The sequence below is a fragment of the Loxodonta africana genome, chromosome 19 (assembly GCF_030014295.1).
Source record: "Loxodonta africana isolate mLoxAfr1 chromosome 19, mLoxAfr1.hap2, whole genome shotgun sequence".
NCBI classification, from domain to species: Eukaryota; Metazoa; Chordata; class Mammalia; order Proboscidea; family Elephantidae; genus Loxodonta; species Loxodonta africana.
Genome location: NC_087360.1, coordinates 8,376,499 through 8,403,400, shown reverse-complemented (window position 1 = coordinate 8,403,400; position 26,902 = coordinate 8,376,499). Strand labels below are relative to the sequence as shown.

General features: G+C 51.5%; 1 protein-coding gene across 12 annotated transcripts in view; it reads right to left on the bottom strand.

Annotated features, from left to right (window-relative positions):
• The window catches only part of KDM2B (lysine demethylase 2B), a 155,779-nt gene that overhangs the window by 63,551 nt on the left and 65,326 nt on the right, over window positions 1-26,902 (bottom strand). For all 12 annotated transcript variants that reach the window (XM_064272160.1, XM_010599861.3, XM_010599862.3 and 9 more), the window contains 5 exons: window positions 16,694-16,787; window positions 15,547-15,700; window positions 9,143-9,258; window positions 2,753-2,879; window positions 117-589 (listed from right to left, as the gene is read on the bottom strand). In XM_064272160.1, coding sequence (XP_064128230.1) covers window positions 117-589; window positions 2,753-2,879; window positions 9,143-9,258; window positions 15,547-15,700; window positions 16,694-16,787 — 964 coding nt within the window. The remainder of the gene's footprint in view (window positions 1-116; window positions 590-2,752; window positions 2,880-9,142; window positions 9,259-15,546; window positions 15,701-16,693; window positions 16,788-26,902) is intronic.

The window sequence follows — 26,902 nt, the reverse complement described above, 5'->3', positions numbered from 1 at the left end:
ATGCCCTCCAGGAGTGCCTGGCGGTCAGCTGCCCAACCTCTGAGACCCCTGCCCGCCTGGACGCCCTCCAGAAGTGTCAGGGGGTCAGCTACCCAACCTCTGAGACCCCTGCCCACCTTGACACCCTCCAGGAGCGCTTGGGGGTCCTCGATGCCCTCAGGGACACACTTCTTGTTCTCCGGGAGAGACTCAAGCTTCTCCACCAAAGCTTTCAGGCCCTTCAACTCAAACTCAGTGAGGTGGGTCCATTTGGCAGAGACGTCGGTGGTGGGTGAGCCGGTGGGCGTCTTGGGATAGTCTGCAGGCACCGTAGTGGACTTCACGCTCTCCTCAGACTCATTAGACAAAGTCCTTTTGAGAAACCGCATGGCAGGGGCTTTGGGCTTCTTCCCGGGAGCCTCCGGGTCCTCAGAAGGGGTACTGGGGGGTGAGGCGGGGCCATCAGCTGGTGGTCTGGGCATCTTCTCTCCACCCTCCTCCTGCTCCTTCTTCTCTTCCTCCTCCGGAGGGTTCTGCTCACAGGACTCCTCGTCCATCTCTGGCCAGGAGTCCGATGAGAAGCCGTCTATGCTGGGCTTTCTTGGGGCATCTGCGGGGGGCAGGGGAGGGTCACAGAAAGACTGAGATAAACACTCCAAACTCCCTGCTGGAGGGGTCTCTGGAAACTTCACTCACTCACTAAAGCCCACCCCTAGAGATCAAGCTGCTTCTGACAGTGCTAATGGTCTGTCCTCTCTCTCTTCTAGAAAGAGGATACAGCTTTGGGTCAGTGAGACGCAGGTTCAAATCCCAGCTCCGCTTCTTCCCAGCTGGCATTTTATTCCTTTAATGTAGAAAAATAAAACAAAAGAAACGTTTAAATTTTTTTTTTTTTTTTTTAAGGCAAAGACGACTTTCACTGAAAGTGTGTCGTGAAGATTACAAACAAGGCATCACCAAGCACGATTTCTGGCATATAACCGTCAGTTGCCGCTGAGTCAATTCTGACTCATGGCAACCCCATGTGTTGCACAGGAGACCTGAGCTCCACATGGTTTTCAAGGCTGTGACTTTTTGTTAAGTAGATCACCAGGCCTTTCTTCTAAGGTGTTTTTGGGTGGACTTAAACCACCAAACTTTCAGTTAACAGCTGAGTACAAGCCATCTGTGCCATCCGGGGACTCCCTGGCATGCATCCAATAAATGAGTCTCTGCCTAACCCCTCCCCTTCTCTTTTGTGGATGGATTAGACAAGTCTGGGGGAAAACAGCGGCAAGAGGATTTAGGAAAAAGGGGGGCACCACTTAGAAGAATATAGGAAACGTTCTCCTAATTCCCTAAATACCCAGAGGAGAGAACTGACCCTTGGTCTCCTGGCTCTGGGAACAGCCCCAGAAGCAGAAGTCTTTTCAGTTTCCAGGCTCTCAGTTCCCTCAGGGACTTGTAGCTCTACAATCCCAGCATTGACTACACTGTTGTCATCATCGTAATTTGCTGTCAAGTTGATTCTGACTCATAGCGACCCCACAGGGCAGCGCAGAACTGCCCCACAAGGTTTCCCAGGTTGTAATCTTTATGGGAGCACATTGTTAGGTCCTTTCTCCTGGGGAGCCACTGGTGGGTTCGTACAGTCAACCTTTCTGGTTAGCAGCCGAGCACGTCACCATTGCACCACCAGGTCTCTATGTCGTGACATTTACCATCCCTCTTTCTAGGCTGGGCACTTCAGAAGGGTAGGTTTTAGAGTGTCGGTATTTTTCAACATCTGGATATCCCATCATCTGACAGAAATGAGACTCCAGAGACACCCCAGAGAAAACGAACATTTCCCGGGAGGCAAACAAGCCCTGCCCACGACAGATCCTCAGCCAAAGAAGCGTTTGTTCCTCCTCACGTGCAGGTCTTGACATCCCTCAAAGTGACTGACGAGAGGGAGGAAAAAAATAAAAATGAAAACCTAACAGTCCTGGAGGCTGCAGGAGGAATCATGCGAACTCCAAAGGAGACAGGCCAGTCTCATTTTCTGTCCCCCGTTGGAAAGGTCACTGTGATCGAGGCACAGCCGGCTTCAAGCATCCAGAAAAAAACTCTCCCCAGTAACCACTCAGAGAGAGCCGAGGGGAGGGATCGCGTTTTCCTACACATCTCTGGTGGGAGCTCACTGCCAGCTGCAAGATGCAACTTCAGGTGGGCGTCAGCGGAAGAGTTTTAAGAACAGAGCCATTCTAGGGGGCTGGAGTCCCTTTAAGTAAAGGCAGTGGGGCAGGCGCTGCGGCTGCAGCTATAAACGCGCTCTCTCGGCTGCCTGTCCGTACCACCCACTGCTCCTCCCAGCTCCAGCCCTGGTCACCTCCCTCAGGTTTCAAGATGGCCTGGGGTTGGGAACCCTGGCTGCATATCACAGGCCTGCTCCTGTACAGGAAAAGCCCACTCAAAGCTAGTGGCCACGGAGAATAAGAAGAGCCAGGATTCCTTACTTGATGGGTCTCTTGTGTCAGTGACCACACCATGGACCTAACTACGCAGTCTCGGACAAGCCCCGGAGACCACAAACGTAACGCCCTGGGGGGTCAGGAGATCATTTTCTTAGAGTCAGTATTCCAAGTGGGAACCTGACAAGGAATAACGTACCCCTTCTCCAGACGATACAATCTCTAGGGCTCTTCCCAACACCCTGGCTCAAGAGAATTCCCTGAACCGAGGGCCCCATGGAAAACATTCTTTTTGCCCAAGCTGACCAGCTGAGGCCACTGGCTGCCGGGGGTCCACTCACCAACCAGCATTGATTCTCTCTGGTGTTCCTGAGTGAGGTGGGACCGCTGGGTCACACAGTACACGTACCGCTCCAAGACATACCAGCACATCTCATAGTAGAAAGGGTACCGGAATTTGGGCTGCACCTGAAACCACAGACCCAGGCGGGGGAGGTCAGCGTCCGAGGGGCAAAGGGGAAGGAGAGAGAGAGGTTTACCGGGAGGGGGAGCCACGGAAGCATCACTGTCACCAGCTTAGCAGCAAGAGCACAAATGGGGGGAGCAGTTGGAGGGGGTAAGCTGGAAGGAAGGCGGCGGGAGGGAGGCACTGGAAGGGGCCAGATGCCAGTAGCATGCACAATGCAGAGAAGGAGGAAGAGGCAATGTGAGCACATCTTTTCAAAGTCTGCTGATCTGCATGCCCAGGACGTTTATGGGGTCCGCTCTGTGCTTCGTGAGCTGCAGAAAGAGTCCCCTGATTCGCTGACAGGATGGGAGCCACTGCCTGCTTCTAGCCATAACAGACAACGGGGCCTCTTATCTCTAGAACATTCTTGCACAGACTCTGCTGTCCTCCCCTCTCCCTCAAAAAATAGAAGTCAACTTCGAAACCTTACAGACAGGTTATAGGCATCTCCCTGCCCTCTGGGAGAAGGAGGCCATGCTGGCTGGCCAATGAAGGTGGGGGAGTGGCCTCAGATGGGTGTAGCCTCCAAGTTCCCGCCTCTGGCTCCTCCCCCACAACCACCTGCCACTGCCCCACCAGCCTTTCCACAAAGGGCTCCCAGGAGTCAAGTCCTTGGTGTGCCCCAGGTCCCATCCTAACTCCAGGGATGCACACCCCAGGTCTGGAGCAGAGTCTGGATGGAACGCCCCTCTTGGTCATTTCTTAAGGAGAGCAAGTACAGGTGGACATAGCCTGGGCATAGGAACTTTAACAAGGCCTGGGCCCCAGGAGATTCAGATTGTGGCGGGGCAGGATCTGTATGGATGAGAAGGTGGGGGAAGATGGGACAGAAGCAACACCACCGATGGCACTGGCAAGGATGAACCTTCCAGAAGCTGCATCCAGAGCAGGCAAGGAAGGAAGGAGGGTAGTGGGAGGGCAGTCGCTGCCTCCCCCACTGGGCTCTCTTCTCCAGAGGCTACCTCATCCACTTCTGCAGGCCTGCGTGTCTGCCTCGAGGCTCTGCCGATGCTAGAGAACCCTCCTCGCCTCCTCTAGCCTCCAGGAACTCAGGGAGCTGAGTGTTGAGCAGGCATGTTCTTGCATGCCCAGGAGCCGCAGCCTCTCTGCTGATGCAGTAATCACTCAACAGGTGACATTCTACGTGGGGAGGGGGGGAACAAACCCACTGCCCTCAAGTTGATTGCGACTCGTGGTGACCCCATATGTTGCAGAGTAGAACTGTTCCATAGGGCTTTCTTGGCTGTGATCTTTATGGAAGATGGCCAGGTTTTTCTTCCACAGTGCCTCTGGGTGAGTTCAAACCACTAACCTTTAGGTTAGTAGTTGAGTGCAAACCGCTTGCACCACTCAGGGACCTTCTACATCTAGGACAAGGACACAAACACAAGCAGACCGAGGTTCTCTAGCTTCCCCTAAAATACTCCTCCCCCACCTCTCTCGTACTGCCCATCCAGAAAAGGCCCTGACTCTGCCCTCTTTGAGTCCCTAGCTCTCAGCTCCTCGGCCACTCCAGGTCCTGCTGACTCCGTTTTCAGCCTTTTTCCTAGATTGGGGGTTTCACTTTCCCCATTCGCATAATGGGTCCATTTGCTCTCCCTGCCTCTGGTGGATGGTATGCTTTGGAATGAGACCACAGCCGTCGCATGCTTTGGAGCTCCGAGGGGAGGTGCGAGGAATCAGGATCATACTCTAGCGGTTTCCTTGGCTCCAGCTACTTTCCCGAGAACTCCAGTTTCATTGCTGGGAGAGTATTCGTCTTTACTCCAAGTCGCTGGGTTGGTGCCCCTCTGAGTTTAAAAAGAATTGAGGATCTTCAGCCTGAGGCAGACCCTGACCTCCCATAAGAAGGATTAGGGGGTCTCAGCCCTACCCTCACTCCAGAGTGAGGGACAAATGATTTTGAACTATATCGCCAATACCAGGCCGGCCAGCCCCTCCTCAAACCTCGCACGCCTCTCTCGACTCTAGAGTCGACTGGTAAGACTCAGAAGTTGGTTTTGACCTTGCAAATTTTCGGAAACCCATCTGAGCCACTCTACCATCGACTGGCACCATGACACCGGAGAATCTTCCTTGGTTAGGAGGGAAAAAAAAAAAAAAGTATTTGCTTTTGGCTGTATTTCAGGAGGGGATGAGAAGTCTCCCCCGATTGTTGCTGAACCCAATGGAAACCAGCTGGGTGAAAACAGATGCTGATGAAAGAGTTCAATTTTTTTTTATTTTTAATAGTTTTTTTTTTTTTTCCAAGAGAATATCACAGGAAACAAAATGTGCAAAGAACGGACTTACAAACGGGTTGTCGCTTTCCACCCTTCGCCTTCAAAAGGTTTCAGCCACACGCCTGGGAACATTAAACACAGGATTGCTCAGCATTACTTGGTGACCAACGAGGAGCCTCACCAAAGTAAGCCGTTCACCAACTTCAGTCCGAAAGGAGAGACAAGGCAGTCAGCATGCAAAACGCCATCTGTGACTGGATCTCAGCGGTTCAATTTGTGTTCCCAAAGGCCCATTCGAGGGGCACCTGGCCTTTTTAGCTCTTCCTCGGAAACCCGAGTCATCTTAAAGTTAAATGAATCAAAGGTGAGTCTAGAGCTCCCAGGTCTTAAGTATTTGAAAACTACAATAGGAGAGTGGGTGGAGGTGTTTTAAAATTTCATTTTTTTTTCTCCTGGAAAAAAAAAAATCAATGGCAAAAAAAAAAAAAAGAAAAACCCAATGGTAGGGGAAAGGGAAGAAAAAGGGTAAATTGTTTGCAATTTCCAAATAGATTCACTGACCACGGGGCGGGGGGGCGGGGGGGAGCTGAGGCGTGGGCATTACCTTTCCAGGGAAGGCTGCTTTCATTAAAGCCATTAGGGGGGAAAAAAAAAAGTATGAGAGACGGCAGTTTAAAGAATAATCATTTGGACCCTCCAATCGTTTATCAACCTAACTGGAGTTAGAACTACATAGTGAAACTTTGCGAGATGTTATCTTAAAATAACCAGCCGCAACGCGTCCGCTCTCTGGAGTACTGTAGTAGTTCTTCCAGCCATCAGGACGTCTTTACAACGGGAGGGAGAAAGACAGGAACTACGCTGGGCAAAAATGGAAACGCTTGTCCGTGCTTGACGAGGGGAACTGCAGGGAAGAAATTACATTGCAATGGCTTCCCAAACCCAGGAGCACCATCTTGGGGCTCCCCAGTAGGAACAGGGGTCCATCAGCCTAGCGCTCCAAAGGCAGATTCTCTGTCTAAAACCTAATCCACAGGGCTTAGAGACTGCTGCTGTCCTCTCTCTGCCTCCCTGCACCCAACCCTCCGCCTTTGGTTTCCAACCCAAGCCACGTTTTCGGACTCTTGAAAACCTATTTTTAAGTGGCCATAACCTCCTTAAATTAAGCCAGCGTGCAGGGATGTGAAGAACTGAGCTATAGTGAGCTGACAAGCCCTGGCATTTTATCTGGCTGTTAGTACTGCTCCCCAGCACCTTTTGTCTGCCTTGGCACCTAAGACATAAACAATGGGGCCTTGTAGCCAAGCCCCTCTCCAAAGACCAGAAACCAAAGCAAATTAAACAGCCTGCTGCTGGTTCCAGCCCGGCCTCCCCACCAGCCTCCCCCCTCAACCCATCCACCTGCTTTGGGGAAGCCAGATGGGCGCCCACTCAGATGACAAGGACAGTGGGCCTCAGGGGGAGGGGAACCGTGGTGGCTTATCTTGCTGTGGGCTCAGAACTCCATGAGAGGTCGGCGTGAGGCATGGGTCCCACCACATTATCCTCCTGCCCTGCTCTCGCTGGGGCCCAAATCCACCAGGAAGAAAGATCCACATTGCCTCGTGCAAGGAGGTGGCTGCCCAGAAATCTCGGCCCAATGTGGCTTTCAGGAATTGCCTGGAAAGTCATGGGCCTGCTCTCTCCCTCTAATTTCTCCTTTTGTACTCTGCACCTGCTACTCCGCTCACAGACAGACTGGTTTGTTCTTCAGAGCCAGCCAAAGAGCAGTTGGCCAGAGCCCCAGACTGTACTTGACCCAGACCGTGATGGCCACTCATGCCTGGATGGTCAGTGCGTTTCTCCTGAGCGCTGCAGGGCGTCATCCTCCAGAGCAGGGCTGGCCTTCCCCTGGCCTGGACGGACCGGGAAGAAACACACAAATGTCCACAAAATGAGGGCCTTGCAAATAGCAATGGCACAGATCCCAGTCTCCGCAGATCTGGGCATCAACAGGCCAACATACCAAACTGCACACTGCATATGTGCCCAAACTCTTGTCAATCATTTGACCGCTGAATACAGCCCCAGGGGCCCCAGGAAGCCCTAGCCAAGGTCCCTCAACACCGGGACTGTTAAAACAGTCAGATACACACACAGCAGCTGAGACCTGAACTCCTTCATGCGACTCGGTGCAGACCATGCCACAGAGTGTGAAGATGGCGCAGGACCCAGAGACGTTTCGTTCAGTTACACATACGGTCACCATGAGTTGAAGTCAACTCAAAGGCAACTAGCAACGCCAACAACACGCTGACCAAAGCCTGAAAGAAGCGTGGGGAAGGCAGGACTCCGAGCTTCCACTCCAAGAGAAGGTCCTTTAGGGTCCGGGCACGTCAACACCTTTCTGGGACCAAAAGTCATCCCCAAGGCAAAGCCCAAGGAAAAATGGTGCGGTCGATCCATACAATGGAAAATTGTCCTACCGTGAAAAAAGAATGGAGTACTGATATGTGTACACGGACCTCAGTTTATCAGTGGTTATCAGGGCAGGCGGGAGAGAGCGGGAAAGGCAACTCATTCCTTAGGGGGCGCTGAGCTTCTATAAAGGGTGACAGCAATTTTTGGAAACAGATAGTGGGTGATGATTGAACAACACGATGACCGCAATTAATGTCACCAAAGTGTACATGTGAGGGATGGGCAAATGGTAAATGTTTTCTTACATATATACTTACCATAGTTATAAAAAAAAAAAAGAAAGAAAGAAATGAAGTATTGCTACATGCTACAGTGTGGATGAACCCTGAAAATATGAAGCTGAGTGAAAGAGGTCAGAAGCAACAGGAAACAAAGGGTAGGACGCCATTTATATGAAATTCTAGAACAGGCAAATCCACAAGAGGCCAAAAACAGATGGGTGGTTGTCAGGGGCTGGGAAGAGGGGAGGCAGGGAAGTGACTGCTAACAGGTATGGGGGTTTCTTTTTGGGGTGATGAGAATGTCCTGGAACTAGATGGTAGTGACGGTAGCACAGCAGTGAATGTACTAAACGCCACTGTGTCGTACACCGTCAAATGGTGAATTTATGTTAATGAAGGAGGGACAGCTCAGAGAAGAAGGAAGAGAATGGATACACAAAACTCAAGGAGTGTATGTAATCAACGTCACTGAATTGTACATGAAGAAACTACTGAGTTGGTGTATGTTTTGCAGTACATATTCTCAACAACAACAAAATAAATTTTTTCAAAAATGGGTAAATTTTATGTTGTGTGATTATACTCAATTTAAAAAAAAGAAATATTTGAATAGTTATTAAAAAAGAAGAAATGGGCCCATTTTGCCCGGGGCTCCAGCCTCCCCGGCTCCACCCTGTCTCAAATGCCTGGGGGACATGAGATCAAGTCCCAGCATAGGAAAGGGAGGCACGCATCAAGCCACCCATGCTGTTCAGGAGAAACGTGCAGAGAGGAGCGGAAGACACCTGCAGGTGTCTACCGCCTCTGCCCGGACACTGGGTGTCGGGGGGAGCAACCTTGATGTCTGGGCAGCAGTTGATGTCACTGTCACAGGAAAGGCAACCCTCAGCCCGAGACAGCTAGGAACCCACCAACCAGACACTGAGCTCAGGGGCAGTGTGTGGAGAACTCACAGACACTGGCCACCCCAGGGACTCCTCCCCTGTCACCTTGTCAGGGGCACTTGGCCAAGATCTGACCTTGGCCTGGGCTGGCTGCCTCTCAAGGTCCAACCCCCCACCATAACACAACAAAAATCCCCCCACTCCTCGCATTCCATTCTGCACCCAAGAAGGAAAAAGTGGGGTTCCTGATATCTCACGGTGCTTTCTCAAGAGGTACTTCCTCATGAGCGAGGGGGTTTTGGCAGCTGCTGGCCCAGAGGTGAACTGAAACTCCAGGGGGCTCGGGGCGGGCTCTTACGGGCATCCCCTGCCCTGCACCGCCAGGACCAAGGCCGGCTTCGGGCGGGAGCTGGGGGACAGAAGGGAGCCTCCTTACCCGTGTCCTGTCCTCGATCTCGTAGATCCGCAGCTGCATGGGCACGTTAAAGCTGTGCAGGATATTTCCGCCAAACACCAGCGAGTCCACTGGGGTGTAGACTGCATGGATCCAACCTGAGGTGGGAGGGCCGAGAAAGAGTGGTCTGCGGCGTCCCCCCTAACCAGGCTGAACGCCAGTGTGCAGGAGGGCAAAGGGGACGAGGGGAGCGCCTGGGGCCAGGAGTGGATGCTGATGGCCAAAGCCGAAGTCCCTGGTTAGACTGGAGGCCACAGCCCCGAAGCCCCACTGAACTGTGAGTGCATAGTAGGGGGCCCCTGACTAGCACAAGATGGCTGACAGGAAACTGTAGACCAGCCCTCTCCCTGCTCCTTCCCCCTCCCTCCACATCCTCGAAGACCATGATGACAAAGGCTTCCTTCCATACCTGGTTACAGCAGCCAACAAGCTTATTCTTCCACCCCCCCATAAGCGAGAGACCCCTCGATGAGGCAGCATATCAATCCAGTCACAGGAATGAATTGAATTGTGCCCCCCCACAAAACATGCTTTGAATTCCCGTGGGTGTGATCCTACTTAGGAATAGGACTTGTCTATTGTTGTGTTAAGGAAGTCGTACCAGTACAGGGTGGGTCTTGAACCTAATCCCTCCTCATAACCCCATGTTTGTTAAAGTAGAACTATGCTCCCTAGGGTTTTCGTGGCTGATTTTTCAGAAGTAGGCTGCCAGGCCTTTTTTTCCGAGGTACCTCAGGGTGGATTTGAACTGCCAAACTTTCAGTTAGCAGCCGAGCACTTAACCATTTGCACCCTACAGAAACAGGGGAGGCGAAAAGAGAGACGGAGAAACAGGAGAGATGTGGCAGAGGAAGGCACAGCCACACAGAGACCCCCTGTCCTTTGCCTAATTCCGTCACACTGAGGAAAATTAAAGACATGCCCCCAAATCTTAGCCCTTCCAGCATGTCCCCCAAACAAACAAACAAAAAAAAAAATCAAGCCCATTGCCAAGTCGATTCTGACTCACAGCAACTCTACAGGACAGAGTGGAACTGCCCCAGAGGGTTTCCAAGACTTTAAATCTTTATGGAAACAGACTGTCACATTTTTCTCTCGCAAAGCGGCTGGTAGGTTCACACTGCTGACTTCAGTTATACGTCAAGCACTTCGCCACTGAGCCACCAGGGTTCCTCTCTGTCTCCCAGCAAGGCTCACACATGCTGGGCTTCAGCAGGGGCAGCCACGGGCACCTGGGAGTAGAGCTGCCAGCTGGGAAGGGAACACGGTGTCTGGGAGGACACCAGTGGCTTCTGTACCAGCTCCACAGACACCCCTAGTGGCTCCCAACCCTGCTGGGGGAAGTGGGTGGGAGAAACCAATGGTCCTCGGGGGAAGGCGGCAGAAAGCTGCTGGGGCACAGGCCCCAAGGCTTCTGGAGCCTCGTTCTGCCCTCAGCTCCCCGCGTCTTGAGCTCAACAGGTATGTCTTTGCAATCTGGGCGCCCCCATCTCCATCACCTCGCCTGTGCGGAACAAGCATGGCTACAGCCTTTCTTTCACAGATTTTCCATTTCTACATTTGCTCCATGCGTATCAGCTTATTTTCTCAACAGCTACATTTTTATGTTTCTTGGTCCCGAGGTGGCGCAGTTTGTGCTTAACTACTAACCTAAAGGTTGGCAGTTCAAACCCATTCAGTGGTACCATAAAAGAAAAGACCTGGTGATCTGCTTCCGTTAAGATTACACCCAAGAAAACCTTAGGGAGCAGTTGTAGTCTGTAACAAAAGGGGTCACCATGAGTCGAAACGAACTCGACAGCAACCAACAACAGCAACAACTAAGTGGAACTGTGCTGTCTAGAATGATTGTTATTATTACCATGCTTACAACCATCAGTGTTATTTAAGCAACGTTTCCTCAGACTGGGAACTAAGGTCACCGGGTTCAGGCTGCTGAGCAGGGTGGGGGAAACATCTGCAATCAGACCAAGGGCCCCTGGTCCCACTACTATACGGCCTCACGTGCCCACCCACGTCCCTACAGACAGAAGAAGTCCTGAGGCCTGGGTTTGAGGCTTGTCCCAGCACTGACTTGCCATGTGACCCAGGGCAGCTGGCAGCCCCTCTTCTGGCCTCGACTTGCCTGTGTGGAGAACGACAGAAACCACTTCCTGCCTTGAATGTGGTAAGCAAGACCTCCATCCATATAAGCAATTACCACGGATATTCGAATTAGTCTCATTAATGGTGAAAACGTGGCCTCTCCCTTCCCCTACACATGCTCACCTGTCAGGTGGAAACGTGCCTGACTTACATCTGTAACTCTCACATGTGAGTAAAGAGGATAGCAGAGAAAGTAGTTGTTGTGGGGAGGGGGTGGAGAATCTGTCCTCCCAGACACTTGAGGGATTCTGGAAGCTTCTCCCAACTCTCCTTCCCAAGCCAGGGCCTCACAGGTGGGTCAGGCAGCCGCCCCTGGATTAGAGTGGTTGCTGAGCCCTCCTCACATATGCTCTCCAGGGAGGATTCAGGGAGGGGGAACATCACATTCCTAAGTCCTCCTAATGGCGTGAGAGAGCAAGTGTCCCCAGGCTGGTGCCTGGGCTGAGGCAGCTGGCAGTTTGTGGTGCAAACAGGATGGAGTTATCGACAATGTGAAGGCAATAAACAGAGGATATTGGGTCCAAGCGACAGACCAGTCATGTAAGCAAAGCAGGCAACCCATAAAGCTACTGCTGGTGTCCTCTGGGACCTGGGGGGGCCAAGAAGAACAGTGGGGCCACATGAGAAAGAAGGGCCAGTTCAAAGTCACAAAGAGTGTCAGCAGCAAGGCCGAGACCATTCCAGTGCTCCTCTGAATCCACTGGCCCAACCCCCCACACCTGCAGAGCGGCTTCAGCACACTTAAGAAGGACGTCTCCTTCCTGAGTCTCCATCCACACCTGCCTCGGTGTCTGCCATAACGCCACCCATCAAATATAACCCCTTCCTCTCCCAATCAGGGGCTCTGCCCCTGGAGCCAAGCAGTCCTGAAGACTGACCTAGGGCCAGCCATGGTAACAAAGTCACCCCACTAAAACCTGCTATCTCCAAGCCCCAAATTTCCCTAACAGCAAAGTCTCTACCTTCTGCCCAACTTTCTAGAAAAGCCCAAGTATGCAGGTCCCATCCCCGTGGTGAGAATTGCTACAACCACACCCATTTCACTTGACACCACATACTACTACTTCATGTCCAGGCCCAAGGCCAGTTTCCAGCCTGACCCTCAGAAACCCAAGTGTGGCCAGCTTCTCTAGCCTATGGATTCTAGAGGCCTCTAGGGATACTCCTATTTTCTGGTCCAAGCTGCTATCCAGTCACAGATTCTCTGCAGGCTCCTTGACACACCCATATCTGGCCTAGACTTGTATACCTTCAGTGACGGGAAGCTCACTACCTCACAAGCAAGTAGCTCTAATACCACTTGGCTACACCTCGTCTTCCAGGAGACACTCCTTCACCTGACTGACTGCAGCTACCATCTATCTTCGCTTCCTCAGCTAAGAGCCCCAGCTCTTTCCTCAAACTCATCTCGCCTGCTGTGGTTTCCGGACCCCTCTTTCTCCAGGTCGACTTCCACTCCAAAGTACAACGACCAACAGGAACGCAAACTTCTACATGTGGCCTGATCATCCCCTCCCCACACAGACCACCCTCATTGTGGGTAGAATGCTCCCATTAATGCAGCCTGAGACCGCAACCCCTGGCTCCTAAGTCGCCAGCCACATCAACTAGTGTCTAGCGTGTAGCCAGTCAAAAACCCTCAGTCCATCTCCTAAGATCTGTAAACAAGCAGGTCTTAGCTCACTCAGTCCTCACAACCACCCTGGGAAGTCTTACTCCCATTTTATAGATGAGAACACTGAGGCACAGGGAGGTTAAGTCACATCTCTGAAGCTACAGCTTGAGAGCAGCAGAGCTGGAATTTCAACTGAGGCTCTAGGACTCCTGCTCTTCACTACTGCCCTCAGCTGTCCTTATAGGGTTAATCTGTTTTTTTTGTGTTTTTCCTTTTTTTGAGTATAGGAACCAGTATTGACCCCAATTCCATTTCATCCTGTTCTGCAGGAAGGAGGCTGGATCCTGGCCCTCCGCCACATTCCCCTCAGCCCACCCTCCAGGCTTTCAGGTACCTGTGAAAAATCACTTCAGCTCCTTGCCCCTCAGGTCCACCTATCCGCAGAGCTGCCTTCTGAGCCTTCAGGGCAAACCTACACCCTGTCGGCAGGATGCCTGTAACCCTCTCACACAGAACTCTCCTGCAGGGAAGGCCTGGTGGAGGTATTCGAACTTCCCTGGGCAGGGGAGCAGTGGGGGGGTGCTTCCTCAGAGAGAATCTAGGAGAGAGAGAACTCTAACCCCTTAACGAACCCCAGTGGTGTAGTGGTTAGGAGTTTGGCTGCTAACGAAAAGGTCAGCAGTTTAAATCCACCAGCCACTCCTTGAAAACCCTACGGGGCAGTTTTACTCTGTCCTATAGGGTCACTATGAGTCAGAATCAGGTTAACAAGCCCCGGTGGCACAACTGACTGCTAACCAAAAGGCTGGCGGTTCCAAAACACCGGGAGCTCCAGAAGAGAAAGAACGCAATCTGTTTACAAAAACCTTGGAAACCCTATGGGGCCGTTATGAGTTGGGATTCACTTGACAACAGTGGGTCTCTGGTTTTTTTGAAGAAGCAAGGAGAAAGGAGTCCTGGTAACACAATGGTTAAGTGCTCAGCTGCTACCTGAAAGGTTTGTGGTTCGAACCCACCAGTCAGCCACTCTGCAGGAGAAAGAAGTGGCAGCCTGCTTCCCTAATGATTACAGCCTTGGAAACCCTATGGGGCACTTCTACTCTGTCCCATAGGGTTGCTACGAGTAGGAATCAACTCGACAGCAATGGCTAAGCAGGGAGAGAAGTCTCTGGGTAGTGCAAACAATTTGTACTTGATTATTAACCTTTTTGGCAGTTCAATCCCACCCAATGGTGCTGTGGAAAAAAGGCCTTGGCGACCTACTTCCATAAAGATTACCAAACCAAACCAAACTTATTGCCGCTGAGTTGATCTCGACTTACAGCAACGCTATAGGCCAGAGCACAACTGCCTCATAAGGTTTCCAAGGAGCGGCTGGCGGATTCGAACTGCCAAACTTTTTGGTTAGCACCTGAGCTCTTAACCATTGTGCCACCAGGGCTCCATAAAGATTACAGCCTAGAAAACCCTATGGGGCAGTTCTACTTGGTCACGTGGAGTCCTTATGAGTCAAAAATCGACTTGATGGCACCTAACAACAAGCAGAGAGTGAGGTCCCTAGGCGGCACAAACAGTTTGCACTCAAGCACTAACCTAAAGGATGGCCATTTCATCCTGCCCAGTAATGCTCCCAAAGAAAGACTGGCAATCTGCTTCCATAACATTGCTGTTTTTGTTGTTAGGTGCCGTCAAGTCAGTTCCGACTCATAGCAACCCTATGCACAACAGAACAAAACACTGCCCGGTCCTGCACCATCCTTACAATCACCGTTATGCTTGAGCTCATTGTTGCAGCCACCGTGTCAGTCCACCTCATTGAGGGTCTTCCTCTTTTCCGCTGACCCTGTACTCTGCCAAGCATGATGTCCTTCTCCAGGGACTCATCCCTCCTGACAACATGTCCAAAGTATGTAAGACGCAGTCTCGCCATCCTTGCCTCTAAGGAGCATCCTGGCCGCTCTTCTTCCCAGACAGATTTGTTCGTTCTTTTGGCAGTCCATGGTATATTCAATATTCTTCGCCAACACCACAATTCAAAGGCGTCAACTCTTCTTCAGTCCTCCTTATTCGTTGTCCAGCTTTCACATGCATATGATGCAACTGAAAATACCATGGCTTGGGTCAGGTGCACCTTAGTCTTCAGGGTGACATCTTTGCTCTTCAACACTTTGAAGAGGTCCTTTGCAGCAGATTTGCCCAATGCAATGCGTCTTTTGATTTCTTGACTGCTGCTTCCATGGCTGTTGATTGTGGATCCAAGTAAAATGTCTGTAACATTACAGTCTAGAAAACCCTATGATGCAGTTCTACTCTGTAATACATGGTGTTGCCTTGACTTGACATCAACTCAAGGGCAACAAGTTTAAGCAAGGAGACTCAAGTTAGATGTGAGGGGAAAACTGAGTTGTTTTTCCCTGCAGCCTCAGACCTGCTCTTCTCAGGGACTTCCAATGACCAGTTCGGCCCACAAAACCAGAGAAGCCCCATCACTTAGCCTAAAACCCTGGCTGAGGCCACCGGGCCACGGGAGACTGTTCCAAATGCTAGAAATGTCGGTGACTAAGTGAGAGCCATCCCCAACCCCACTGGAACCTACCAGAACCTACCAGAACTTATTGGAACCTACCGGAAGGGATGAAAAACGTGTAACCCTGTTTCAGCTCAATTCTTTGGCATCGCTCCACACGGTCTCCCAGAAAGATGTCGCTCTGTTTGCCTGATAGCACCCACTCTTCATACAATGCCAAGTTATGCAGGGTTGGCGGGATCAGCCAAAAGATCTTGGGAGGAAAAGAAAAGAAGACAATCAGCTGAAGACCAAAAACCACATCTCTTATTTCTTCAAGACTCTACCACAATCCAAGAAAACACCACCTGCTTTGGGGAAAGTTGAGGGGGAGAGTGCATCCTTCTGGAGCCCACCTCTTTGTCCAGGCCCAAAGCATCACTGGGGTGGCAGGGAGGGCTGTGTTAGCCCTTGGGGCACTCCCTTTGCCTAAAAGGAATCTTCATTCCAGCTGAACAACCAAAATGGGAATACTTCCTGTATAGGGTGGGACACTCCTGAGCCACGGGCTTGTCATGGAGGTAGAGGAAGGAGAGGAAGGGGAATTTCAAAAGTTGCAGGGTAAAATGGCCCAATAAATAAACCCAGCTTGGGCTCCCTTTGGAGAAGGAGGAAAAACATGCGGAACCAAGTGGAATGGCTTCCTCCCAGAACGTCTCCCAATACGTTCAGTTCAGACACACGCACAGGAAGACAGAGCCGGGCAGGGCTGCACTCATGCATGCCCGGGAAGCACAGACATCCGGGAAGCACAGACTGCCACCTCCAGGAGGAAACACAAAGGAGACACAGCAGGACCACCTGGGGCACACATCCCACCTTTTCTCTGGGGGACATCTGTCCCGAATAGAAAACGTTCTTGGAGACAGCTGGAACTAGCAACTAGACTTTTAAGTAAAAAGGTCCCACTCCTGGAACTGGGAAAAAATAAGGCTGGAGGCTCTCGGAGACCACCAACTTGGGTGTTCAAATCCGGCCGAAGCTGCTTAGACACCAGACTGGGCCAGAAGGTGACCAGAGGTGATGAAGGAGAGCTGACTGGACCTTTCTCACCAGGAGGGAACAGAGAGCCAGGAGATGGCCCCAGGAGACCCAGGGCTGGGGCTGCCGGGGGTCGGAGGGGGAGAAGGAGGAGAGGGAATGAGCTCCTTCGCACTCGAACAGCCAGAGAGCTACCCAAAGTTGAGGAGTCTCTATCGGAACTCACCTTCCCACCCCGGAATACATGGTACCAGACGGAAGTGCCTCCAAAGTCGATGTGGAAGTCAGTGAAGCAGCCTTTCACGCTCATCAGACAGTACCTGCAGCGCAGGGCCAGGGGAGCAGAGAAAGCCAGATGTGAGCAGGCAGCTTCTGAGATGCCCGGCCGGCTGCCCTTTTATAAATGCTGACGCGGGGGGATTTTCTTTTAATCCAAATCAAATTGGAGTTCCCCACAGGGGAAGCTTCCATGGTCAGGTGACGAATCTCAGGCATTGGCCACCTGCCCTGAGGCTGGGGCGGCATTTTTTCAGGTTACCGCGAGAGCAGACAACCCACAGGCGACTTCGTTCTTTCCTTGCAGTGGGTGTACACCCTCAGCCCGCCCCGGCCCTACCCAAGCCACAGGGAGGCTTCCTTTCTGCTCCTTTGCAGCTCCATACCTGCAGTTCTCCCAAGCTGCCAGCCCCCTGTGCAGCAGCTGGGCCCCCTGGAATTCAGTTGTAAGCCACATGCATAGCTTGCCAATTACCAGAGACACACAGTCCCCCCATTCACTTCCTCATTCATTCAACAAGCATTTACTGAGAGCCAACTAGCGGTCCAGCCCCAAGGAAGGAGTGTCACTGAGAGAAACACAGAGGAATGCATAAGATCCCTGCCCTCACGCATCCCCCCATCGGAATGGAGCAATGCCCAGCAAAGTTAACCAGCAGCCCCAACTACACTAGCCTGCCCGGTGAGCAGTGCAGTAGAGAGGAATACCAGCCACAAAAGACCACAGACTGGAGGGTCCCATTTATGTGACCTGTCCGGAAGAGGCAAATCCACAAAGACAGAAAGTAGATTAGTGGTGGCCAGGGGCTGGGGGCGTTGGGACGAAATTGGGAATGACTGCTAATGGGTTTAAGACTTCTTTTGGGGTAAGGAAAACGTTCTAAAATGGACTGTGGTGAAGATTGCACAACTCTGTAAACATACTAAAAGCAGTTGAATTGCACACATTAAGTGGGTGAATTGCACCGTATGTGAACTGTATCTCAATAAAGCTGTTAAAAAAAAAAAAAGTAAAGCGATTAAAAGAAGAAGCCTGTGGGGGTGCTGGGCAGAGAGGGAGCAAGGGGGAGAGCCTGGGACAGCGGGGAGGCAGTAGGCAGCCACAGAAGGGGGGAGTGTATTCAAGGACCCTGCCATCCCTCCTGAGCTCCAGCAGGAACTAGACTGCCCACCCCTCTTAGCAGAAACCTCCCAGTCCCCTCCCTCTTCTCATGATATGCTGCCCTTGGGGGGTGGGGGGTGGGTGGGAGCAGAGCTTAAGGAGGAGAGGGATAGAGCAGGCTTCCAAGTCCAGGCCTGGCAGATATCAGCGGGCACCCGCGCTGTCCCCCTCCGTCCTCCCCACCCTTCTCCCACCAGCCTGGGCCAGGAAGCCACCCTCCGCCTCATGCCTGTGCACCTTGGCACCTCCAGAGGCACGCACACGCAGGCTTACCCCACTGACCTCTTTCCCCGAAGCTGCACATTGCTTTTCCATGGTTTGGGGAAGAGGGGAGAAATGGGGCGGGGACGGGAAGGGAGGAGCCCGCAGTAGAGAGGGCGGGTGGAGAGAAAGGGGGGCGTGAGGCTGAGATGGCGGGAGGCGGGCGACTCGGAGCCCCCTCCCTCGGCTGCCTTTGGCACCTCACACTCAGGTGCACCCGGGGCTCGGCAGTATGCAGGCGGCGTGCCCCGCGTCCCTCCTCGGATAGGCTGGAAGACGCCTCAGCCATGTGTCTGCAGGAGACTGGCAAATCAGGAGGCCTTCCCGCACATCAGAGCGCCGCTGCCTAGCAACCCCATCGGAGGGTGTAGTTGACAGCGCAGGACGCAGCGCAGGAGGGCTGCGGGGCTAGGCGCTTAGAGTCCCGGCTCCCAGCTGCACACCCTCCCGGCTCCACACCCTCGCCGCCTCGCCCTAGCCAGCTGCCCACGTGCCGCTCCCCCAGGCCTGGGTGACCTCCTTCTCTCCAAGGCACGGGGGGGATTCTGATCCCTAACCCACCCACCCCCGTGGACCACACTGGACTCTTCTCTGGAAGCGCCACTTCAAAATATTAGCCCTCATTTTCCTAAAGCCACCTCTTCGGCTGATATTTTTTCTCTTTTAGTCTAACCTTGGTTTCCACCCCCTCCGGGGGGCCCCAGCGGAGCGCAGTCTGAGGGAAAACAATCTGCGCGCGTGCGGGGTGGAGCCAAGAGAACGTGCCTCCTTTGGGTTGCAGCTGGACACCCCCCGGTCCCGCAGCCAAGAGGGACTCCGGGCCTGGCTCGTGGGCTTGGGCTCCTGAGCGCCTGTCTGGCTAAACTGCTCTCCCCAACCCCAGCCTCCCAGGACATGTGGACACGGGAATCCCAGCTAACTACTCTGAGCCTGCGAGCAGAGAAAGTTCTCCAAGTTGTGACTGGGTCTGCTCTGCCCTCGAGGTCACACTTCAGCCTCCAAGGAGGCCTCTCAGGGCCTGGGGCGCCACAACCTGACCCCTCTCCCCAGAGGAGCCACTCTTCCTCCCGCTGCCCCCGTCCGGGCCCAGGGCCGCCCCTCCCTCGCAGTGATGACATGCGCGGGCGGCCAGGGCGGCTGTGACAGGGCGGCTTTGTCCCGGGCCCTGCAGCAGCCCGCCTGCCCGCCCGCCCGCCAGCCTGCCTGCCCGCTAGCGCTCTCTCCGGGGCTCCCCCCTCGGCGCTCGCTCTGGCGTGACGCCTTTGCACTGACCTCTACAGCTTCCTCTTCCCCAGCTCACCGCAGTCACATGGGCGCCCGGCTCGGTGCCACAGCCAAGCTCTCTCCACGCCGGCGGACCTGGCTCCGCTTCCGCCTCGGCTCCCGCTGCCCGCAAAGCCGCGCCCCCACGGACACTAACCACGGCCCTCCAAGAACCCCTCCAAATTGAGTGCTGGAAATCCGGAGCCCCCGAACTACACGCTTGGGGGGCCCCCGCACCCCAAGACCACGGCTGGCTGGAAAGGAGCGTCGGAGGGGTTGCTGCACCTGCAGCATCAACTTTGGGGCGCTGCTGGGTCTGGAAGCCGGGCGGCTCCACCAGGCCTTTTCCCTCCAACTTAGAGAAACTGCCCGGCTGCGCAGGCGGCGTCGCCCCTGGCACAGGTCTGAAGAGACCTGGAAACCTCACGCATAGCCAGTGCTAGAGGCGGCAAGCGCGCGCCCACAGCGCACACACCCCAGGAGATACAAAGAGACGCCGGCCGTACAGCCCCGGGTGGGAGGCGACCCACACGGGCCCGCGCCGCAGATGAGTCGCGCGCAGAACAGCGACTGCCCGCCCTGCCCCGCCCGGCGCCCGCGGTTACCCTCAGTGGCGGCGTGGGCGGCGCAGATCCCGGGCGTCCCCTCCGGCGGCGGCGACCGAGGCTCGACGCGCGCACGGCCTCTCCACCGCGCTGCCAGGCCCCAACCGAGGACCGTGGCTCCCTCGCTAGCTTCCTTCCTGCCTCGGGGAGACGAGCGCAGCCTGAGCGCATCCCCGCGCTGAAACTGAACACCCGCCCGCACGGTGGCCGCCAGGGAGGGCGCAGGGAGGCCGCGGCGGCGACAGGAAAGAGCCCCGGCCAGCGCCACGGAACGCCGCCGCCGCCACCCGCGCCCCCTCGCCCAGGTGGCCGGGAGGGGGCACGAGAGTGACTCCCATCCTCGCCCTCACTCTGCGGGTGGGCACTCGAGGACTCCAGCGTCCCCGCTTCCTGGAGCATGGACGCAGACCTGGTGCTGGCGGTGACCACCCAGCAAAGCCCCCTAAACGTGCCCATCTAGAAACGGCTTGGGAAAAGGCCGGTGGTAGGGGCAAGGGGGGTGTGAGATCCCAAGTATGGCAGCCAGGAGATCAGGGATCCAGCTCTGGCCCTGAGACAACAAAGAGCGTGACCATGGGCAACTCACCCTTTCTGAGCATTTTGTCAAGAAAGCTGACCTGAAGTTCAACTCTACTTTCTAAGAGGCTCCTTTACTGCCCTGCCCCTTCTATACCCGTCCTTCTTGTTGCTGTTAAGTGCCCTCCAGTCTGTTCAACTCATAGCAACCCCATAAACAACCATACAAAACACTGCCTGGTAGGTACCGTGCCATCCTCACAATCGTTGCTATGTTTGAGCCCATCATTGCAGGTACTGTGTCAATCCATCTCTTTTAGGGTTTTCCTCTTTTTCACTGACCCCCTACTTTACCAAGCATGATGTCCTTCTCCAGGGACTGGTCCCTCCAGATAACATGTCCACAGTAAGTGAGATGAAGTCTGGCCATCTCACTTCTAAGGAGCATTCTGCCTGTACCTCTTCCAAGACAGATTTGTTCGTTCTTCTGGCAGTCCACGGTATATTCAATATTCTTTGCCCACACCATAATTCAAACACATCAATTCTTCTCCAGTCGTCCTTATTCATTGTCCAGCTTTCATATGCAGATGAGGTGACTAAAAATACTATGGCTTGGGTCAGGCACACCTTAGTCCTCAAAGTGACATCTTTGCTTTTTAACACTTTTAAGAGGTCTTTTGCAGCAGATTTACACAATGCAACACGTCGTTTGATTCTGTAACCGCTGCTTCCGTGGTCATTGTGGATCCAAGTAAAATGAAATCCTTAACTTCAGTCTTTTCTCCATTTATCATGACGTTGCTTATTGGTCCAGTTGTGGGGACTTTTGTTTTCTTTATGTTACCATGTAATTCATACTGAAGGCTGTAGTCTTTATTCTTCATCAGTAAGTGCTTCAAGTCCTCTCAGCTTTCTGCAAGCGAGATTGTCATCCACATATCGCTAGTTGTTAATGAGTCTTCCCCCAGTCCTGATGCCTTGTTCTTCTTCATATAGTCCAGTTTCTCAGATTATTTGCTCAGCATACAGACTGAGTAACTATGGTGAAAGAATACAACCTTGACGCACACCTTCCGTGACTTTAAACCACCAGCATTCCCTTGTTCTGTTCAAACAACTGCCTCTTGGTCTATGTACAGGTTCCTCAAAAGCACAGTTAACTGTTCTGGAATTCTCATTTTTTGCAATGTTATCCATAATTTGTTATGATCCACACAGTCGAACACCTTTGCATAGTCACTGGTAAACACCTTCCTGGTATTCTCCGCTTTCAGCAGAGATCCATCTGACATCAGCAATGATATCCCTCATTCCACATCCTCTTCTGAATCCGGCTTGAATTTCTGGCAGTTCCCTGCCGATGTACTGCTACAACTGCTTTTGAATTATTTACATGTGTGCTACTAATAATATTGTTGGATAACTTCTGCATTCTGTTGGATCACCTTTCTTTGGAATGGGCACAAATATGGATCTATTCCAGTCAGTTGTCTTCCAAATTTCTTAGCATAGACACGTGAGCAGTTCCAGCATTGCATCCATTTGTTGAAACATCTCAATTGATATTCCGTCAATTCCCGGAGCCTTATTGTTTGCCAATGCCTTCAGCGCAGTTCGACTTCTTCCTTCAATACCATCAGTTCTTGATCATATGCTACTTCCTGACATGGCTGAACACTGACTAATTCTTTTTTGTACAGTGACTCTGTATATTTCTTCCATCTTATTTTGATGCTTCCTACATCATGCAGTGTCTTCCCACGTTGTTGTTAGGTGCCATTGAGTCAGTTCTGGCTCGTGGGGACCCTATGTACAATAGAATGAAACATTGCCTGGCCCTGCACCATCCTTACAATCCTGGCTAATGTTTTAGCCCACTGTTGCAGCCACCGTGTCGGTCCATCTCGTTGAGAGTCTTCCTCTTTTTCACTTACCGTCTGCTTTACCAAGCATGGCGTCCTTCTCCAGGGACTGGTCCCTCCTGATTATGTCTTGCTTCTAAAGAGCATTCTGGCTGTACCTCTTCCAAGTCAGATTTATTTGTTCTTCTGGCAGTCAGTGGTATATTCAATATTCTTCGCCAACATCATAATTCAAAGGCATCAATTCTTCTTAAAGGTCTTATGTATTCATTGTCCAGCTTTTGAATACATACGAGGCAACTGAAACACCCTGGCTTGAGTCAGGTCCTTAAAGGGACATCTTTGCTTTTTTAACACTTGAAGGAGAACTTTTGCGGCAGATTTGCCCAATGCAAATACATCATTTGATTTCTTGACTGCTGCTCCATTGTCCCCATAGAATCCTTCAACATTTCAACTTCAGTTCTTTCAGCTTGAGAACTCCTGAGCGTGTTCTTCTCTTTTGGTTTCCTAACTCCAGGTCTTTGCGTATTTCATTATACTTTACTTTGTCTTCCTGAGCCACTCTTTGAAATCTGTTCAGCTCTTTTACTTCATCATTTCTTCCATTTGCCTTAGCTGCTCTACATTCAAGAGCAAGTTTCAGAGTCTCTTCTGACATTCGTTCTGGTCTTTTCTTTCTTTCCTGTCTTTTTAATAACCATTTGCTTTCTTCATATATGATGTCCTTGATGTCATCCCACAACTCATCTGGTCTTTAGTCATTAATGTTCAATGCATCAAATCTGTTCTTAAGATGGTCTCTAAATTCAGGTGAGATATACTCAAGGTCATATTTTGGTTCTTGTGGACGTGTTCTAATTTTCTTCAGCTTTGACTTGAACTTACATATGATCAATTAATCGATGGTCTGTTCCTCAGTCGGCCCCTGGCCTTATTCTCCCTGATATTGAGCTTCTTCATCGTCTCTTTCCACAGACGTAGTCCCCTTAGTAGCTGTGAGCCCTACATCATAGAATTCTTGTGGGAATTCATTGAGAGAAAGGAGTTGCCCATATATACAATGGGGCACAGTTATGGACACTTCCTAGACATGTCCAAACACTTCGTGGGATTGATTTACTGGGTTTGAAGGACTTTAACCACGGTACCACCCAGGCTCCACTCCAAATAGCTTCTACAAGGGCAAAAATAAACCTTCTCCATTCTTTACCCAAACTCCATCCACTGGGCCACTCAGCGATATTATCAAGTTATATAATCATCGAAGATTCCTGGTGGTGCAACAGTTACGCGCTCAGCTGTTAACCCAAAGGTCGGTAGTTGGAACCAACCCAGAGGCTCTGCAGGACAAAAGACCTGGTGATCTGCTCCCATAAAAATTACATCCTAGGAAATCCTATGGGGCAGTTCTACTCTGTTACGTGGGGTCACCATGAGTTGAAAATCAACAGGAGGGAACACAACAAAAAGGATATATAATTATCAAGTGCTAAAAATAATACAGCGGAACTTGTGAGAGCCGGAACTCAATGGCACTGCCTTGTTTTTCCAGGTATCGCAAGTTTTCCACCTTTGATAGGAAAAGTCTTACTACTTTTTTTCTTTCGCTCTCTATTAGTGGAAAATATTTGAGTTTTCCTTCTCTGAAAGGTTTCTGCCTTACACAGGTTCCAACTTCCGCAGGTTTTACTTTATCTATTTCCATGCATGACACCATTTCACCCTTAAGAGAACCCAATAAACTCCTTTCTATGGAAGTGAACGTTGAAGGCATTTGATGCCCTGGGCCAGCGTCTTGCTTCCTGGTGTCATCTGATGGGAGGCCTCACCTATTAGTACTTCCCAATGGCCTGCCCTTGAGGTTATATGCAACTAGTTGAAATTTTTTTTTTTTTTACTACTCGATGGCACTGGGTTTTTTTTTTATGTGTATATTTGGCCTATTTAAAAGAAAAATTAATAATTCCGAAGAATGATCTCCCATCTTGGATTTGGGCACCAATCATTGAGTGACCTTGAGCAAGGCCACTGTCACACCTGTAAAATGGATGTGGGGTTAAATGACTGAGCTGACACGAGAATGCCGTGGACCCGATGACAGCTGGACCAGGCTGCCCACATGGGAGGGATATTCTATTTTAGCCACAAATGCCTCAGCTCCTGATGGCAGGGGCCATGGCCGATTCATCCGTATAAATGCAGCACCCAGCAACCACCCCAACAATTATTTGAAACAGCTGTGTGACATCGGACCAGATCCTCCTCCTTTCTGGAAATCAGCATCCCCATCTGCTGAAACAGGCAGAGGCCTCTAATTGGTGGCTTCACGGAGCCAAACTAGGCCCAGATGTGCTTGGTTTCCCCAACACTGTTTAAAAATACATTTTTTTTTTTTTTTTCGTTTTTGAAGGCCTACCTCTCCAGTTAGCCACAAGCCCCACTAGCCCCTATTGTCTTACACTCAGCTGCTTCTCCCATTACCTGCCTGGATCCTGGTATCCTAGTCTGTGAAATGGGGATAGTAACACCTGTTTCCTAGCATTGTTCAGAGAGACGTGCCAAGTGTCTAACCCAATGTCTGTCTGCATACATGGAATAAAGTGGATGCTGGCTTTATTTGTTCCTCTTGTAATGAGACACTGAGGTAGAGAGGAAAAGGCAGAAATCCAGAGGCTTGGGGTCTGGTGGTCCATGCCCCAGGGCTTACTCCCTGTGTGGCCTTGGTAGCTTCTCTAGGCTTCAGTTTCCCTTGCTGATTATTACACAGGGATGATCATTTATGAAGCCATAAAACATGGCTGCTAAGAGATCCTCACCAAAGTGATAGTGGGGTGTAGAGATAAAGCCGTCCACAAATACGAGACCTTGAAAGCCAGGGGATACCTGAATTGCCACTACGGCTGGAGCCCCTATGTTTCTTCAAGAGGCCACATGGACAAGCATCTTGTCCCATATGTGAACCACACTCTAAATTGACATCCACTGTGGTCTTTGTCTTCCCCACAACCGTCGGAGGGAGGCAGAGTAAGAATGACAGGATCCAGGGGCTTTGCAGAAGGGAAAACTGTTTCTAAGAGTATGAAAGACTTGCCGTAGCCACCAGGGGGCGGCAGAGGCAGCACCTGACACTTGGTTCTAGCGGCCGGTTTTTCTGTTTCTCATCCAAAAATTTCCCCCCACAGCTCCTCCTGCCACCCCCAGAAAGAACACAGGGAGAAGAATCCAGGCAACTCTCAATTGTTTCAGGACCAAGTATATGCGTCACGCGGGGCCCTCTTTTCCTTCGCCTTTTGGACTCACTGCTTGTCAGCCCACAGCGTATCTTCAATACACAAGCAGACCTCATTTCTGCAAGGCCTGTGTGCTACAGGAGCAGACTAAGGAAGAAGAAACTTGCTAGCCCCTTCCTGGAATGCACCGTAAAACCCAATGGTCCTAAATGAAAAAGGTCACATCAGACACCTAGGGGATTGTGGAGGATTTAAAGTATGTTCATAAATTCCTTGATACTTCTCCCTTCTAGTTGTTGTTGTGCGCTGTCAAGTCTTGCGACACATACCGACCCTATAAACCAAAAACAAACCGAACCCATTGCTGTCGAGTCAATTCTGACTCATAGCGACCCTACGGGACAGAGCAGAACTGCACCATACGGATTCCAAGGAGCAGCTGGTGAATCCGAATTGCCAACCTTATGGTTAGCAGCCATAGTTCTTAACTGCTGTGCTTCCAGGGCTCTTAGACGACACCGTAAAACTGTCCCATTAAGTTTCCTAGGCTATAATCGTTACAGGAGCAGATCACTAGGTCTTTTCTCCTGCAGAGTGCTTAGTAGGTTCAAACTGCCAACCTTTCAGTTAGCAGCCAAGCACTTAACCACTGTGCCACCAGGGCTCCTTCCTCCCTTCTAGAGGTAGAGCTTAATTCTCCTCCCCTTGAGTTTGGACTGGACTTTGTGACTCCCTTTTAACAAATAGAATATGCCAGAAGTGACTTATGTGACGTCCAAAATGAGGTCATAAAAGGTACTGTGGCTTCCCCTTGTTCTCTCTCTCAAATCACTTGCTCTGGGAAAACTAACTGCCATGTTGTGCAGATGCTCAAACAGCACCGTGGAGAGATTCACACGGTGAAGAACTGAGGTCTCCAGCGAACAGGCACCTCGGAAGTGGATCCTCCGGCCCGAGTCAAGCCTTCAGATGACTGCAGCCCAGGCCTATGTCTTAACTCAAGTTCCTGAGAGATCCTGAGCCAGAACCACCCAGGTCGGCCACTCCATGACTCTGAGACAAGGTTTGTCGTTTTAAGGTGCTAAGATTTTTTTTTAAGATGCTAAATTTTGGTGAATTGTTATACAGTAATAACTAACCAATATAGGGATATTCCCAAATAACTGTCACAGTTTTTGTAGTTATAAGGAGTCTTCCAAGACAATTCTAGATAGCTAAAACATTTCTGCATGAGCACTGGTGGTGCACATGGTA